The sequence below is a fragment of the Triticum dicoccoides genome, chromosome 1A, assembly GCF_002162155.2.
Source record: "Triticum dicoccoides isolate Atlit2015 ecotype Zavitan chromosome 1A, WEW_v2.0, whole genome shotgun sequence".
Taxonomy (NCBI): Eukaryota; Viridiplantae; Streptophyta; class Magnoliopsida; order Poales; family Poaceae; genus Triticum; species Triticum dicoccoides.
The window spans coordinates 445,088,737-445,106,954 of NC_041380.1; the positions used below are offsets into that span (position 1 = coordinate 445,088,737).

Sequence of the window (18,218 nt, forward strand, 5' to 3'; positions counted from 1 at the left end):
TGGAAAGCAGAGCAAGTGTACCTTGTTTGGGTCGCTGTTGTGGTCGAGTGGAGGAATCCTTCTGGCTCCGCGCGGGTTGTCCCTGTTTCCGGTAACGGCTACCATCCATCTTTCCAAAGTGGCATCGTCGACTTCTTCTGGATGGACTCTAGTCTCGTCTTCGGGCCCACAGTACAACCACATGCAGTGGCTCCGGAATTGAAGGGGTTGGATGCGACGCCTGAGGAAGACCTCCAGAAGATCCATGCCCGTCACCCCCTCCCGAACCAACTGCACCACACGCTCCATCAACATCTTCACGTCGGCTTTCTCCTCCGGAATCAGCTTCAGAGGGGAGGGCTTGTTCACTCGGTCCATGGTAAACGGAGGGAGTCCACTCGACTGCCCTGGCGTCGACTGGACCTGACAGTAGAACCAAGTCGACTGCCAGCCTCTGACGGACTCGGGAAAGGACATGGGCGGGAAGGTGCTATTATTCCTCACCTGAATCCCCAGGCCCCCACACATTTGGACGACTCGGGTCTTCTCATCACCTGGGCTCGCCTTCTTCACGGTCTGGGAGCGACACGTGAAGATACGTTTGAACAAACCCCAGTGCGGTCGACAGCCCAAGAAACCCTCACACATGGACACGAATGCAGCAAGATAGGCAATGGAGTTTGGGGTAAAGTGGTGGAGCTGCGCTCCAAAGAAATTCAAGAAGCCACGGAAGAAAATGCTTGGCGGCAAGGAAAACCCACGATCAACATGAGTGGCCAGAAGCACACACTCACCCTCTTCTGGCTGTGGCTGCCACTCCTTCCCCGGCAACCTCGCAGCTCCGTGAGGGATCAAGCCCTCGTTGGCCATGTCGAGGAGGTCCGTCTCCGTGATGGTCGACTGGATCCAGTCTCCTTGGACCCAGCCTTTCGGCAGGCGGGATCTGGACGAGGACCCTCTGCGGCTGGTGGATCTCCCCTTCGCCTTCTCCGATGCCGACGCCTTCTTGGCACGCTCCAGCGCCGCCGTCTTCTCCTTGGCCATGGTCGCCGGTGAGATGCACGAAGGGAAGTGGTGCGGGGGCGAGAGCGGGCACGCTGAGCAGGGAGGAAGGAAGCAGAGGGAGAGAGGGAGAATGCTGAGGCGCAGCACAGAAATCCTCGCCGGGCACGTTTATAAGGTCCCTTCCGAGTGGCTGACATGTGGGCCCGGTCGATCTAATCATATCTGGGAGCAGTTGTGAGGACTGGATACGTGGCGAAAAAGGCGGCGCGGAGATCGAGGCGGCTATGCCCCGTCCCATCCGAACGCCGCGGTCTGCCCCGCTTCGCGCGCGCCCCCAAATTTCGCACCCCGCGGAATCCGCGAGCAACAAATCAGTCTGTCAGACGCGGTGTTTCCGGCGATCCGTCGCTCGGAGATCGTCGAAGCTCGAAAGATCACTCGACGCAAAAATAGAATGGATCGAGTCGACCGAAGACAAATTGCTCCCTGTCAACGAAGAGATTCTTTGATCCAGAACAGCGCACAACTAGAGCGCAAAGGTTAATCGGAAACGACATCAACTCCTTCTTCACTCGAAGCCTCAATCCATTCGGGGGCTAATGATGGGGTTATGTACCTAGGGTAGGGTCATGGACCTGTTCCAAGTAACTTACCCTAGGACATCCCTAGAAGAGGTCGCCTTCCAGTCGACCAACGAGGATTCACTCGACTGATCTGAAGGACTCGACCACGAAGACTCACTCGACCACCAGGAGGTCAAGAGGCACTCTGCACCGCAACGGCCTGTAATTAAGTAGACTTTATGATAGTAAAGGCACTTTATGTGGGGCGTTACCAGTAACGCCCCAGACTTAACTCACCTTAAACCCTCTCCTACGTGGGCTGGCTGGGGTCCTGGCGCACTCTATATAAGCCACCCCCCTCCATAGGCAGAAGGGTTCGGCACCTTGTAATCCATACATTCATAATCCACTCGACCGCCTCCGGGCTCCGAGACGTAGGGCTGTTACTTCTTCCGAGAAGGGCCTGAACTCGTACATCCTTTGTGCTTACAACCTCTCCATAGCTAGGACCTTGCCTCTCCATACCTACCCCCCACTCTACTGTCAGGCTTAGAACCACGACATGAGCCGCGTGGGGATGCCAGATCGGAACTCGGGGGCCGCTGCCCATGCAGGGTCGCGCGGCTCGGTGATGTAGAACCACCCTGATTGCCACCCCTTTATGGTTTCTACAAAGGAGCCCTCGAGCCATATTACGTTGGGCATCTTGCCCACCATGGCGCCTCCGCACTCCGCCTGGCGGCCGCCCACAACCTTCGGCTTGACATTGAAGGTCTTCAACCATAAGCCGAAGCAGGGCTTGATGCGGAGGAAGGCCTCGCACACGACGATAAACGCTGAGATATTGAGGATGAAGTTCGGGGCCAGATCGTGGAAATCCAGGCCGTAATAGAACATGATCCCCTGGATGAATGGGTGGAGAGGGAATCCCAGTCCGCGGAGGAAATGGGTGAGGAACACTAGCCTCTCATGGGGCCTGGGGGTGGGGATGAGTAGCCCCTCATCGGGGAACCGGTGCACGATGTCGTCGGGCAGGTATCTGGCTCTCCTCAGCTTCTTGATGTCTCCATCCGTGACGGAGGAGACCATCCACCTGCCTCTCGCTCCGGACATGGTTGGAGAAGGTTGAGGTGGGAAGTGCGGACTTGGGCGCTAGAGCTCGAGTGTGCGAAAACGGATGAGCGAAGGAGGAAGAAGGCATGGATAGAAAGGTGAATCCTTATCCCTTTATATGGGCGGACAAAACTAAGCGTCCGCACTAGTCTGGTAAAACTCGCTTATCCCCCGAGTGCCGTAATCGATGGCGCGGTTGGGTTACCCACGCCCGTCTTGATGAGAATCCCGTAATAAGGGGACCCGATCTCTGCTTTGACAAGAGGTGTCGAAAAACTACCTCGCGTTATGTGCGGGGCTAGTTAAAGGAAACGGTTCGAATAATCACCGGGCCATGACATAACGTCATGCTGTCAAAACAAGTCAGCAAATTAGATTTGCGAAAATATTATTCTCTCTATGGTGGTATGTGGAACTTATTTTGCAGGGTCGGACACTATCCTCGTATTCAAATTCTTCTGTGATGTATTCGAAGAAGGAACCCGCCTTGCAATTCCAAAGACAATACTGCGCGCCGGACTCATCATCATTGAAGCCTGGTTTAGGGGCTACTGAGGGAGTCCTGGATTAGGGGGTCTCCGGGCAGCCGGACTATCTCCATTGGCCGGACTGCTAGACTATGAAGATACAAGATTGAAGACTTCGTCTCGTGTCCGGGTGGGACTCTACTTGGCGTGGAAGCCAAGCTAGGCAATATGGATATGGACATCTCCTCCTTTGTAACCGACCTTGTGTAACCCTAACCCTCTCCGGTGTCTATATAAACCGAAGGGTTTTAGTCCGTAGGACAACAACCATAACATACAATCATACCATAGGCTAGCTTCTAGGGTTTAGCCTCTCAGATCGCGTGGTAGATCTACTCTTGTACTACCCATATCATCAATATTAATCCAGCAGGACGTAGGGTTTTACCTCCATCAAGAGGGCCCGAACCTGGGTAAAACATTGTGTCCCCTGCCTCCTGTTACCATCCGGCCTAGACGCACAGTTCGGGACCCCCTACCCGAGATCCGCCGGTTTTGACACCGACAACCGGTATAGCACTTGCCCGAGATTCGATCGTTGGTATACCGATACCTTGTTCAATCTCGTTACGGCAAGTCTCTTTACTCGTTCTGTAACACATCATCCCGTGACCAACCCCTTAGTCACATTGAGCTCATTACGATGATGTCTTACCGAATTGGCCCAGAGATACCTCTCCGTCATACAGAGTGACAAATCCCAGTCTCGATTCGTGCCAACCCAACAGATACTTTCGGAGATACCCGTAGTGCACCTTTATAGCCACCCAGTTACGTTGTGACGTTTGGCACACCCAAAGCATTCCTATGGTATCCGGGAGTTGCACAATCTCATGGTCTAATGAAAAGATACTTGACATTAGAAAAGCTTTAGCAGATGAACTACACGATCTTGTGCTATGCTTTGGATTGGGTCTTGTCCATCACATCATTCTCCTAATGATGTGATCCCGTTATCAATGACATCCAATGTTCATGGTCAGGAAACCGTAACCATCTATTGATCAACGAGCTAGTCAACTAGAGGCTCACTAGGGACATGTTGTGGTCTATGTATTCACACATATATTACGATTTTTGAATAACACAATTATAGCATGAACAATAGACAATTATCATGAACAAGAAATATAATAGTAACCATTTCATTATTGCCTCTAGGGCATATTTCCAACAGTCTCCCACTTGCACTAGAGTCAATAATCTAGTTACATTGTGATGAATAGAACACCCATAGAGTTCTGGTGTTGATCATGTTTTGCTCGTGGAAGAGGTTTAGTCAACGGATTTGCGACATTCAGGTCCGTATGCACTTTAGAAATATCTATGTCTCCATTTTGAACATTTTCATGAATGGATTTGAAGCGACGCTTGATATGCCTGGCCTTCTTGTGAAACCTGGGCTCCTTGGCAAGGGCAATGGCTCCAGTGTTGTCACAGAAGAGAGTCATTGGGCCTGACGCATTGGGAATAACTCCTAGCTCGGTAATGAACCCCTTCATCTAGATTGCTTCATGTGTTGCCTCCGAGGCTGCCATGTACTCCGCTTCACATGTAGATCCTGCCACGACGCTTTGCTTGCAACTACACCAGCTGACTGCCCCACCATTCAAAATATACACGTAACCGGTTTGTGACTTGGAGTCATCCAGATCTGTGTCGAAGCTAGCATCGACGTAACCCTTTACGACGAGCTCTTCGTCACCTCCATAAACGAGAAACATATCTTTAGTCCTTTTCAGGTACTTCAGGATATTCTTGTCCGCTGTCTAGTGTTCCATGCCGGGATTACTTTGGTACCTTCCTACCAAACTTATGGCAAGGTTAACATCAGGTCCGGTACACATCATGGCATACATGATAGACCCTATGGCCGAGGCATAGGGGATGACACTCATCTTTTCTCCATCTTCTGCCGTGGTCGGGCATTGAGCCGTGCTCAATCTCACACCTTGCAATACAGGCAAGAACCCCTTCTTGGACTGATCCATATTGAACTTTTTCAATATCTTGTCAAGGTACGTGCTTTGTGAAAGACCAATGAGGCGTCTCGATCCATCTCTATAGATCTTGATGCCTAATATATAAGCAGCTTCTCCAAGGTCCTTCATTGAAAAACACTTATTCAAATAGGCCTTTATGCTTTCCAAGAGTTCTGTATCATTTCCCATCAATAGTATGTCATCCACATATAATATGAGGAATGCTGCAGAGCTCCCACTCACTTTCTTGTAAACACAAGCTTCTCCATAAGTCTGCGTAAACCCAAACGCTTTGATCATCTCATCAAATCGAATGTTCCAACTCCGAGATGCTTGCACCAACCCATGGATTGAGCGTTGGAGCTTGCACACCTTGTCAGCATTCTTAGGATCGACAAAACCTTATGGCTGCATCATATACAATTCTTTCTTAAGGAAACCATTAAGGAATGCCGTTTTGACGTCCATTTGCCATATCTCATAATCATAGAATGCGGCAATTGCTAACATGATTCGGACGGACTTCAGCGTCGCTACGGGTGAGAAAGTCTCATCGTAGTCAACCCCTTGAACTTGTCAATAACCCTTAGCGACAAGCCGAGCCTTATAGATGGTCACATTACCATCCGCGTCTGTCTTCTTAAAGATCCATTTATTTTCTATGGCTCGCCGATCATCGGGCAAGTCAGTCAAAGTCCATACTTTGTTTTCATACATGGATCCTATCTTGGATTTCATGGCTTCCAGCCATTTGTCGGAATCCGGGCCCGCCATCGCTTCTTCATAGTTCGAAAGTTCACCGTTGTCTAACAACATGATTTATAGGACAGGGTTGTTGTACCACTCGGGTGCGGAACGTGTCCTTGTGGACCTACGAAGTTCAGTAGCAACTTGATCTGAAGTTTCATGATCATCATCATTAACTTCCTCTCTAGTCGGTGCAGGCACCACAGAAACATTTTCTTGAGTTGCGCCACTTTCCAGTTCAAGAGGCAGTACCTCATCAAGTTCTACTTTCCTCCCACTTACTTCTTTCGAGAGAAACGCTTTCTCTAGAAAGGATCCATTCTTGGCAACAAAGATCTTGCCTTCAGATCTAAGGTAGAAGGTATACCCAATAGTTTCCTTAGGGTATCCTATGAAGACGCGTTTTTCCGACTTGGGTTCGAGCTTTTCAGGTTGAAGTTTCTTGACATAAGCATCCCATCCCCAAACTTTTAGAAATGACAACTTAGGTTTCTTCCCAAACCATAATTCATACGGTGTCGTCTCAACGAATTTTGACGGAGCCCTATTTAAAGTGAATGCGGCAGTCTCTAAAGCATAACCCCAAAATGATAGCGGCAGATTGGTAAGAGACATCATAGATCGCACCATATCCAATAGAGTGCGATTACGACGTTCGGACACACCATTACACTGAGGTGTTCCAGGCGGCGTGAGTTGTGAAACAATTCCACATTTCCTTAAGTGCGTGCCAAATTCGTGACTCAAGTATTCTCCCCCACGATCTGATCGCAAGAACTTTATTTTCCTGTCACGTTGATTCTCTACCTCATTCTGAAATTCCTTGAACTTTTCAAAGGTCTCAGACTTGTGTTTCATTAAGTAGACATATCCATATCTACTCAAGTCATCAGTGAGGGTGAGAACATAATGATAGCCACCGCGAGCCTCAACGCTCATTGGACCGCACACATCAGTATGTATGATTTCCAATAAGTTGGTCGCTCTCTCCATTGTTCCGGAGAACGGAGTCTTGGTCATTTTGCCCATGAGGCATGGTTAGCACGTGTCAAATGATTCATAATCAAGAGACTCCAAAAGTCCATCTGCATGGAGTTTCTTCATGCGTTTGACACCAATGTGACCAAGGCAGCGGTGCCACAAGTATGTGGGACTATCGTTATAACCTTACACTTCATTCACACTATGAACATGTGTAACATCACGTTCGATATTAAACAAGAATAAACCATTGACCAGCGGGGGATGACCATAAAACATATCTCTCATATAAATGGAACAACCATTATTCTCGGATTTAAATGAGTAGCCATCTCGCATTAAACGACATCCAGATACAATGTTCATGCTCAAAGCTGGTACTAAATAACAAATATTGAGGTTTTAAAGTAATCCCGTAGGTAAATGTAGAGGCAGCGTGCCGACGGCGATCACATCGACCTTGGAACCATTCCCGACATGCATCGTCACCTCGTCCTTCGCCAGTCTCCGCTTATTTTGCAGCTCCTGTTTTGATTTACAAATATGAGAAACCGCACCGGTATGAAATACCCATGAGCTACTACGAGCGTTGGTTAGGTACACATCAATAACATGTATATCACATATACCTTTGATATTGCCGGCCTTCTTATCCGCTAAGTACTTGGGGCAGTTCCGCTTCCAGTGACCGTTTCCCTTGCAATAAAAGCACTCAGCTTCAGGCTTGGGTCCATTCTTTGGCTTCTTCCCGACAGCTTGCTTACCGGGCGCGGCAGCTCCCTTGCCGTCCTTCTTGAAGTTCTTTTTACCCTTGCCTTTCTTGAACTTAGTGGTTTTATTCACCATCAACACTTGATGTTCCTTTTTGATCTCCACCTCCGCTGATTTCAGCATTGAATATACCTCAGGAATGGTCTTTTCCATCCCTTGCATATTAAAGTTCATCATAAAGCTCTTGTAGCTAGGTGGAAGCGACTGAAGGATTCTGTCAACAACCGCGTCATTCGGGAGATTAACTCCCAGCTTAGACAAGCGGTTGTGCAACCCAGACATTTTGAGTATGTGCTCGCTGACAGAACTATTCTCCTCCATCTTACAACTGTAGAACTTGTCGGAGACTTCATATCTCTCGACTCGGGCATGAGCTTGGAAAACCATTTTCAGCTCTTGGAACATCTCATATGCTCCATGTTGCTCAAAACGCTTTTGGATCCCCAGTTCTAAGTTGTAAAGCATGCCGCACTGAACCAGGGAGTAATCATCACTACGCGACTGCCAGGCGTTCATAACGTCTTGAGTCGCTAGGAAAACAGGTGTGTCACCTAGCGGTGCTTCAAGGACATATGCTTTCTTGGCAGCTATGAGGATAATCCTCAGGTTACAGACCCAGTCCGTGTAGTTGCTGCCATCGTCTTTCAGCTTGGTTTTCTCTAGGAATGCGTTGAAGTTGAGGGCAACATTAGCGTGGGCCATTTGATCTACAAGACATATTGCAAAGTTTTGGACTATGTTCATGATAATTAAGTTCATCTAATCTAATTATTTAATGAACTCCCACTCAGATTGACATCCCTCTAGTCATCTAAGTGATACATGATCCGAGTCAACTAGGTCGTGTCCGATCATCATGTGAGACGGACTAGTCATCATCGATGAACATCTTCATGTTGATCGTATCTTCTATACGACTCATGTTCGACCTTTCGGTCTTCCGTGTTCCGAGGCCATGTCTGTACATGCTAGGCTCGTCAAGTCAACCTAAGTGTATTGCGTGTGTAAATCTGGCTTACACCCGTTGTATGTGAACGTTAGAACCTATCACACCCGGTCATCACGTGGTGCTTCGAAACAACGGACCTTAGCAACGGTGCACAGTTAGGGGGAACACTTTCTTGAAATTATTGTGAGGGATCATCTTATTTATGCTACCGTCGTTCTAAGCAAATAAGATGTAAAACATGATAAACATCACATGCAATCAAATAGTGACATGATATGGCCAATATCATTTTGCTCCTTTTTGATCTCCATCTTTGGGGCGCCATGATCATCCTCGTCACCGGCATGACACCATGACCTCCGTCATCATGATCTCCATCATCGTGTCTTCATGAAGTTGTCTCGCCAACTATTACTTCTACTACTATGGCTAACGGTTAGCGATAAAGTAAAGTAATTACATGATGTTTATGTTGACACGCAGGTCATAAATAAATTAAGACAACTCCTATGGCTCCTGCCGGTTGTCATACTCATCAACATGCAAGTCGTGATTCCTATTACAAGAACATGATCAATCTCATACATCACATATATCATTCATCACATCCTTTTGGCCATATCACATCACACGGCATATGCTGCAATAACAAGTTAGACGTCCTCTAATTGTTGTTGCAAGTTTTTACGCGACTGCTATAGGTTTCTAGAAAGAACGTTTCTTACCTACGCAAAAACCACAACGTGATATGCCAATTTCTATTTACCCTTCATAAGGACCCTTTTCATCGAATCTGATCCGACTAAAGTGGGAGAGACAGACACCCGCTAGCCACCTTATGCAACTAGTGCATGTCAGTCGGTGGAACCTGTCTCACGTAAGAGTACGTGTAAGGTCTGTCCGGGCCGCTTCATCCCACGATGCCGCCGAATCAAGATAAGACTAGTAACGACAAGTAAATTGACAAAATCGATGCCCACAACAACTTGTGTTCTACTCGTGCATAGAAATTACGCATAGACCTAGCTCATGATGCCACTGTTGGGGATCATTGCAGAAATTTAAAATGTTCTACGCATCACCAAGATCAATCTATGGAGAAACTAGCAACGAGAGTGAGAGGGGAGTGCATCTTCATACCCTTGAAGATCGCGACACAGAAGTGTTACAAGAATGCGGATGAGGGAGTCGTACTCGTGGCGATTCAGATCGCGGTTGATTCTGATCCAAGCGCCGAACAACGGTGCCTCCGTGTTCAACACACGTGCAACCCGATGATGTCTCCCACACCTTGATCCAGCAAAGAGAGAGGGAGAGGTTGGGGAAGACTCCGTCCAGCAGCAGCATGACGGCGTGGTGGTGTTGGAGCAGCGTGGTACTCCGGCAGGGCTTCGCCAAGCGTCGCGGGAGGAGGAGGAGGTGTTGGGGAGGGGGAGGGCTGCGCCTTGGATGTGGTGCGGCTGCCCTCCCACCTCCCCTCTATTTATAGGGGTAAGGGAGAGGGGTCGGCCCCCTCTAGATGGATCTAGAGGGGGGCGGCGGGCAAGGGGGGAAGGCTTGCCCCCCAAGCCAAGGGGGCGCGCCCTTTAGGGTTCCCCCAAACCCTAGGCACATGGGCCCTAGGGGGTTTGGCGCCCAGCCCACCTAGGGGCTGGTTCCCCCTCCATATTCAGCCCATAGGGCCCTCCGGGGCAGGTGGACCCCCGGAACCCTTTCGGTGGTCCTGGTACAATACCGATAAACCCCCGAACACTTCCGCGACCGAATGAGGACTTCCCATATATAAATCTTTGTCTCCGAACCATTCCGGAACTCCTCGTTACGTCCTGGATCTCATCCGGGACTCCCGAACAACATTCGGTAACCACGTACAAACCTTTCCTATAACCCTAGCGTCATCGAACCTTAAGTGTGTAGACCCTACGGGTTCGGGAATCATGCAGACATGACCGAGACATCTCTACGGCCAATAACCAACAGCGGGATCTGGATACCCATGTTGGCTCCCACATGTTCCACGATGATCTCATCGGATGAACCGCGATGTCGAGGATCCAATCAATCCCGTATACAATTCCCTTTGTCTACCGGTATAGCACTTGCCCGAGATTCGATCGTCGGTATACCGATACCTTGTTCAATCTCGTTACGGCAAGTCTCTTTACTCGTTCCGTAACACATCATCCCGTGACCAACCCCTTAGTCACATTGAGCTCATTACGATGATGTCTTACCGAGTGGGCCCAGAGATACCTCTCTGTTATACGGAGTGACAAATCCCAGTCTCGATTCGTGCCAACCCAACAGATACTTTCGAAGATACCCGTAGTGCACCTTTATAGCCACCTAGTTACGTTGTGACGTTTGGCACACCCAAAGCATTCTTACGGTATCCGGGAGTTGCACAATCTCATGGTCTAATGAAAAGATACTTGACATTAGAAAAGCTTTAGCAAACGAACTACACGATCTTGTGCTATGCTTAGGATTGGGTCTTGTCAATCACAGCATTCTCCTAATGATGTGATCCCGTTATCAATGACATCCAATGTCCATGGTCAGGAAACCGTAACCATCTATTGATCAATGAGCTAGTCAACTAGAGGTTCACTAGGGACATATTGTGGTCTATGTATTCACACATGTATTACGATTTCCGAATAACACAATTATAGCATGAACAATAGACAATTATCATGAACAAGAAATATAATAATAACCATTTTATTATTGCCTCTAGGGCATATTTCCAACACGGGTCACACCGGTGGTGCCTCGGGTTGGCTCCTTGCTGGCTTGTGCTCGCGGCGGCAACCTGGATCTGGTGGGCACGGAGACGGGCGGCGGGTCGGCGCGCTGGGACACATGGACTTGATCCAGCCAATGCGTGCGTCCTCTAGCGTCGCTTGGGCCGGGCCTTGCTAGATGGCGGCTCAGTCTTCCCTCATCTGTGCGTGGTATCTCGAGCGGTAACGGTGATCCAGATCTCGTTCGGCCTAGCGATGGCGGCCACAACCTGTGATGGTGCGGCGACCTCTTGTGGCTCCACGACGACGAAAGATCTTCGGGAGTTCATCTCTTGAGATCCGATGGTTCACTTCGGTAATGAGATGCAAACTATGGACATCGGCTTGACGCAGAGGAATGATTGTGCAGCGACGCATCGCATATAGCTGCTGGGATAGTGGAAAAGTGGTGGCGACAACACATTTGTGACGTCGACGGCGGTGCTTCTTAAGTACCCGATATCGAGCTCCGGGGTGAAAGCCCAGATTAGAATTCTAGCAATGGCGATGGTTATACATCGTTACCTTGTTGAAGGCATTGCTCGGATATGCTCAGACAGTTTCTTCAAGGTGAAAACCTAGATTCCGACGTTGACCGCTGGATCCAGTGATGACGGCGTTGAGTGTTGCTCCCTTCCTGAAGGCGTCGCTGTTGAAGAATCACGAAGTTCATACGGTGTCTTGAGACGGTTGGTGCGGATATGGTCTTTCTTGTAGTTTGCCGATCATGGAACTGATCACTTTTTTTTTTCTTTCTTTTTCTCGCTCATGCATAGCTTTGGTTTTATATGACTTTGCTATTTGCAGGCGTGTATTTTGTGTGGGTTGGTATTGGTTGTGTGCATCCTAATTGTGTAGAGGCCGGGTGTGTGCTCATCATGTTTGTATTATCTTGATGCTTCATTTTAAGCTAATAAAATTCACCCTTTTTCGAAAGAAAAAAAAGAAAAACATCAAACTGAACAGAGCCACGCATTTTGATTCCACAAACTTCAAACCGTTCCCCCGCCGTACATTTCAAAGCCTGACAATTCCTCAAAGCTGCCGAGAGAGCGCAACGAACTACTAGCCGTTCTGCGACGTGTCAGACGGCACGAGCGATCCAGAGCAACGAACCAAGCAGAGAGAGTCCCGTATGCCGTACACCTTGGCACAGAGCCGAAACAAAACCGACGCAGACGGGACGAGGCACGGGCGGCACAGCGCCGAAAACGTCGCCTCGCTCCCCCGCCCGCGGACCCGACCGATCCCGCCATCCGCCGCGCGGGCGCGCACAGGCGGCAGCAACGCATATCCCCCACCCGCCCGGGCCACGCGGAGCGGCTCGTGGGGCGCGGGCGGCAGGGGGGCCGGGAAGCCGGAACGCGGCAAATGGATGGGCGCCCCGGGCGCGGTCATCGGCGCGGTCTCGTCTCCGTCTCGTGCCTCCACATGCGGACGGGCCAGTGCGGGCCGCTTTGATCCCCGCGCTGCTGCTGCTGCTGCTGCTGCTGCAGACGGACCACCTGCCCCCCCGGCTGACTGCTCCGCTGGATCTTTCGCGGCTCCGCTGGCCCTGCCTGCCTCCACCATCACCACCAATTTATCCGCTTCTCTTCTCGACTCGTCACATCGTCTAGGTCTAGGCCTAGGTCTAGGGTAGGAGTACTGCTGCTGCTAGCCTGCTTTAACCCGGAGCTACAGGCTGGTCCAGGAAATGACTGTTCGGGTTTCTCCGTGACACGGCAAGAGACAAAATACTTATATTTCAAATCAAGACGCCAATTACTACTACTCCACAGCACTATACTATACTACTAGTGCTGCACGTAAAAAGTGCAATGTCTGCCGGAAATCCCATGTCGAATCTCTCGTGCACATGCTGCACTTTCAACAAAGAGTCCTCTCGCACGAACGAAAATACAATAGAGAGGGAAGTGGAACAGTAGCCAAAAGTGGTGGCGGAAAGTGCATTATTGCACGCTCATCGAAGGCTCATCTCCACACCACACCACAGGGCGCCATTATTAATCCCTGATTGAGTAGGAGTAGTAGACTAGTAACTGTCCAATCAAATCAAACCGAGGGACGGTGCAGTCCCTCGTTAATTTTACTGGACCATCTCTCTGACTCTCCTCTCCACCTCGCCCGCTTCTCTTCTTTACCTAGCCTTCTCGGGTAAGCTGGCTAGGACCAGTGGCAGCAGCAGTAGTGGGAGCAGGAGCTGCTTGGCTTGCCGTTGCTGCCTTTCACGTCCACCTGCGCGGGCGTGAGGCGTGGAATCCAAACAATGGCGCTGGGATCCGCGGATCTATAGGCGAGGCCAGGCGCGGGATGGGATCTGGGACCAGCAAGGCCGCTTCGCCGGCGCCGGCGCCGGCCGGCGGCGAGGCCAAGGCGCGGAATGGGAAGCCGAGGGGGAGGAGCCTGATGCGCCTGCCCAGCTACTCCTGCTTCCGGGGCTTCACGCCCGAGTCTGACCCTTCTTCTTCGCTGCCGGCGCCGCCGCCGCTAGGGGTCGAGGTAAGCCGGACTGCCGCTTCGTTTTTTTTGCCATTGGTGGAATCGGTCGCGGAGCTCCTTTGGTCCAAAATAACAATACAGACTGTATTTCCCGAATCGGGTCAATGGAAAGCGTTTCAGTACATAGGATGTGCATGTTCCTTTGTGGTAGATCCTGCGTTTGTCCGTGATTGATCTGTCTGTCATTTCTAGTCTCGGTTCTAGGATTTCTGCAGAGTTGTCGAGCCATTATTCTTTTTATTAATGGGGAGATGATTGTTCAGTGTGCCTCGCCAGTAGATTCATAACTTTTTACAATGAGTGAATTCTGGTGAATTATATGTGCCAGGATATATCGTTGTTGGAAAATGATCGTGTTCCCTTATGACAAATGTATATGGATTTTCTTGTTGTGAAATGAGTATAGATGATTTTCTGAATGATTATTATTGTGTTGAATGTAAGAGATGTGTAGTCTTTGGAGTAATCCTACCTTTTGTAATCAAATGGCACATTCCTGTGTTTGCAGTCAAGCAAGGGAGGGGAGACGCCTTCACTCGCTCACATTGGCATATCAGATAATGATGCTCCATCAGCTCCTAAACTGAATCCAAGTGAAGGCAGAACGACGCCTTCATCAGATACCGACAGAGATCAAGGTGATGATGTATTGCAGAATGTCACTGCTACCAGGACTGCAGTCGACGACGACCAATCGCCAAATCCTTCTGACCGGCCGCATCCATGCTTTGGTGTCAACTTTGGGTTGAGTAGAGCCGTCAGCTTGGGATCATCAGTGGCATGCTCCATTATGTCAACCGGCCTCTCCTCTTCAGCTAATCCTAGTATTGGAAATGTGGACCATCCTTCCGATGCAAGCATCCCTCAACAAGGTGGTGCATCAACTTCTGGGATTTATTCAAGTCTGGATATGCTAAGGGATAGCGTCACAACACAAGCTAGAGCCGCTCATCAGGCTAGGAGAAATTTGCTGGAATCTGAAGATGCTAACTTGAGGCATTCGCACAGAAGGATGGGACCCCAGGAACCTTCTGAAGGCAGTGTCCGGTTTAGCCGGACACTTAGTGTTGGAAGACTTCGTGACAGGGTCCTCAGGAGGACTCCATTCTCAGATAGTTTATTCACCTCTTCACTTTATGATAGACCAGTGTGGACAGCAGGAAATGCCAGTGCGAGGCAAGATTCATCTGTGATGCAACGGACTAATTCAGACAGAGGTTCCGAACCGCAATCAGAACCTTCAACTAACAGCACGTACAATTCTGGCTCTGCAACTCTAAGAGAGGCCAGTAATCGGGATCTTCTTGAGCGGAGATCAGCTTTTCTTGAAAGGAGGAGGAGGATACGATCTCAGGTGGTGTACAGTTCGACTATTTTGATCATTTCTGACTTGCCTGCTTGTATATTTATAGCTTTTGCTTTCTTGGCAGGTCCGAGCTCTCCAAAGGTTGGGCAGCAGGTTTGAAAATTTATCAGGTCATGAGAGATCATGCATTCTATCTGGTCAACATAGAACAGGAAATTGCAACTGCAGGGCAAGCAGTCGACCAGGTAATCCTGATGAAGAATCCGGCACAAGGGCTAGCATATCAAGAATTGTTATGCTAGCAGAAGCACTCTTTGAGGTATGTGCTGCACATTTTTCTAGTTAGTGCTGTTTTCTTTTTTGGAGAAATGCCAACTTACACCCACATGCTTATGCCTCTCGTAGGTCTTGGATGAAATCCACCAACAGTCTGCTGCTTTATCCTCAAGGACATCATTACCTTCAATTGGATCCGTTCCTGCTCCAAAGGAGATCGTCGAGAGTCTTCCTGTCAAGGTGTACAGAAAGCCGTTGAAACACCAAACTGATGAGGCTGCACAGTAAGCCATTAAGCTTGTTTTGAAATTCTTTAATTGATAATACTCGGTGGTGCACGTTTGGGCATACTCAGTAACGTAGCTTGCGTGCGCGTGATGGGAAGTTGGTACACCTGAAATGTCAATACCCTTGTTCACTTGTGCATAGACATTATTGTTGCTGATAATTCTAAGGACTGCAAGTGAAGCAGAGGCTTGTGTATCCACTATATAAAAGGATCTAGATCCACTGCCTTTGAACTGCGGCTGCATGCTTAGTTGAGCCATTTGATTACAAAATCAAAATTAGCCGAGCTATTCGATAAGAAATCAAGTTCTTGGACACAAACATGAGATATTTTAGGTGCTTGAGGACTCCAATTTTCTCATATTCTACAGTCTACCATTCACGATAAAATAGTTCATATGACTGGAAAGACACCTGTGGGCATTTATAATTGAATTTTAAGTGCAGGGAAGCAGAATATATATAATTATTAAAAAATGTGCTTTGGACTGTTCAATAGAATGTGCTTTGGACTGTATATAATTATAAAGAATGTATATAACACCCTAAGCAAGATCCTGAGCCTCGGTTGTGCATGTGGATTTGTACAGTTGCCATTTAAGCTGCAGGTTCTTTTTCAGTTTTAAGACAGTGGAGTCTTTGGCATTATATGTCTGTTTACTTGTTTGTTAACATTCTTTTTTCAGTTTTTTATGATAGTAGATATGTACTGAATAAATCTAAACAGCCACGTCTATTTATTTATTATTTATTCCCATTCCTTCTCCACAATGCAGATGCTACATTTGCCTTGTCGAATATGAAGAAGGAGACTGTGTTCGCATACTTCCATGCAATCACGAATTTCATCTAACATGTGTAGATAAGTGGCTGAAAGAGATTCACAGGTATTGTTCATGAAACTTACCAATTCAGATCAAGGAAAAGATTGATTCAACATGATATGATAATTTCCTTGGTATGAGAGCTCTATACTATTCCTTGACATGCTGTCTAGCACGACAATTGGTTCTTCTCTAAAGGAAGAGCTGCATACTTGAAAAACTTATTTTCTGGTAAATGATTTTTGGGCAACTTTTGGGGATTTCGTTCGAACTACGAAGTTCAACCATAAACTAAGCTGTACACTTCTTTGATGGGTACATTTGAATCTTACTGCCAGTATGACCAGATAATAGAGAGGTATTACAGCATTAATCTTTGATGATAATCGATAAATATCATCCTTATGCTCTGTGAAAGAGGCGGCAACTAGACTTACCGATAGACATTATGGGGGTATAGTCACACCTCACAAGTCACTACTCACGAGCAGTGAATCTATCTGTATTACAGAATTAAATGTGGTTTCACGTGAATGTTGTGTGATTGAAGGCTGTCTTTGAAATGTTTCAACGCCTAGCAATCAGTGAACTTAAAAGGTAGTAGTGTTTTAAATCTTTCAGAATAATAAAAGTAAATAATTTTGGGTGCTTACATTTATGCAGTTTGAATTTTTTAATTCAAAAGATGAGAAGTTTTCTTCGAAACATAACTTAAAATTAATACTGATTCCTCTAATTCATATTTAAGAGATACTAACTTGGTTTTCCTGAGTTGCTTTTGCTTCATACAGTAGGCATCAGTTAGTTTTTCGCAGTGCCCTGTATCAGTATTTATTTTTGTGCTAAGCTGAACCTATGTCCTGTATTTGTAGGGTTTGTCCACTCTGTCGTGGCGATGTCTGCCGATCGGATTCGTCGAGCATAGGGAAATTCAGCTGATTCCTTTTATCTCTTAAGGATCCAGCTTCTTGTGAGAAAAAAATGGAGCTTCCGACACGGTTATTTGATCCAGCCGGATAGAGCCCGCAGAATGTTGCGGGTGTGATTTGATCTTCATTTCTAGTCTGGTCTGAACAACTCAGGATGCTCCTGTGTGTTATAGCAGATTTGCATGGCGGTCATCCCATTATAAACGATGAGCTTCCATGCGAATTTGAGATTTGTTGTACGGTGGTGTGAAGCCTGTTGATATATTGGTTATATATATGGCTTGCGTTTTCGTGATGTTTGAAATTAGCGTGATATATCCGTTTAAAAAAAGAATAGTGTGATATTGACAATCTCTTCAGATGCTGCGTCATGAGGAAACTGTCAAACAATGTCACGGACCCTTGTACTACTAGATGGGGGTTCGAGGGGGAATTGGGGTCTAGGGAGCGAGACAGAGAGGGTTGGTGGCAAAGATTCAAATAGTTGGCAGGTGCTGTGGTTCATTTTTGATTCACTGATTAAAGTTCAGTCCTGCCCCTTGTACTGCTGGCCGGCGCAGCGACAGCCACTTGGGCCTATGGGTTCTAGCTCGGCTCTTTCGGCCTAAAGTTATGCTCTATGTGTTGTCCTTTAATTTCAGAAGAAAAGGAAAAGTACTTAGGGCACCAAGGGTTAATTCAGATGATGAT

General features: G+C 48.0%; 1 protein-coding gene across 1 annotated transcript; it reads left to right on the plus strand.

The window, feature by feature from the left end:
- Positions 1 to 13,435: 13,435 nt before the first annotated feature.
- Positions 13,436 to 17,832, plus strand: LOC119277893 (E3 ubiquitin-protein ligase RLIM-like). The gene is made up of 6 exons (XM_037559244.1): positions 13,436 to 13,905; positions 14,414 to 15,259; positions 15,336 to 15,530; positions 15,617 to 15,771; positions 16,552 to 16,662; positions 17,472 to 17,832. The coding sequence occupies exons 1-6, from the start codon at positions 13,717 to 13,719 to the stop codon at positions 17,536 to 17,538; spliced, it is 1,563 nt and encodes a 520-aa protein (XP_037415141.1). The 5' UTR covers positions 13,436 to 13,716; the 3' UTR covers positions 17,539 to 17,832.
- Positions 17,833 to 18,218: the final 386 nt, after the last annotated feature.

Coding starts and splice junctions, on each gene's coding strand:
- LOC119277893 (XM_037559244.1), top strand. CDS start 13,717: ATGGGATCTGGGACCAGCAAGGCCGCTTCGCCGGCGCCGGCGCCGGCC. Junction 13,906..14,413: donor CGCCGCCGCTAGGGGTCGAG/GTAAGCCGGACT, acceptor CTGTGTTTGCAG/TCAAGCAAGGGAGGGGAGAC. Junction 15,260..15,335: donor GGAGGAGGATACGATCTCAG/GTGGTGTACAGT, acceptor CTTTCTTGGCAG/GTCCGAGCTCTCCAAAGGTT.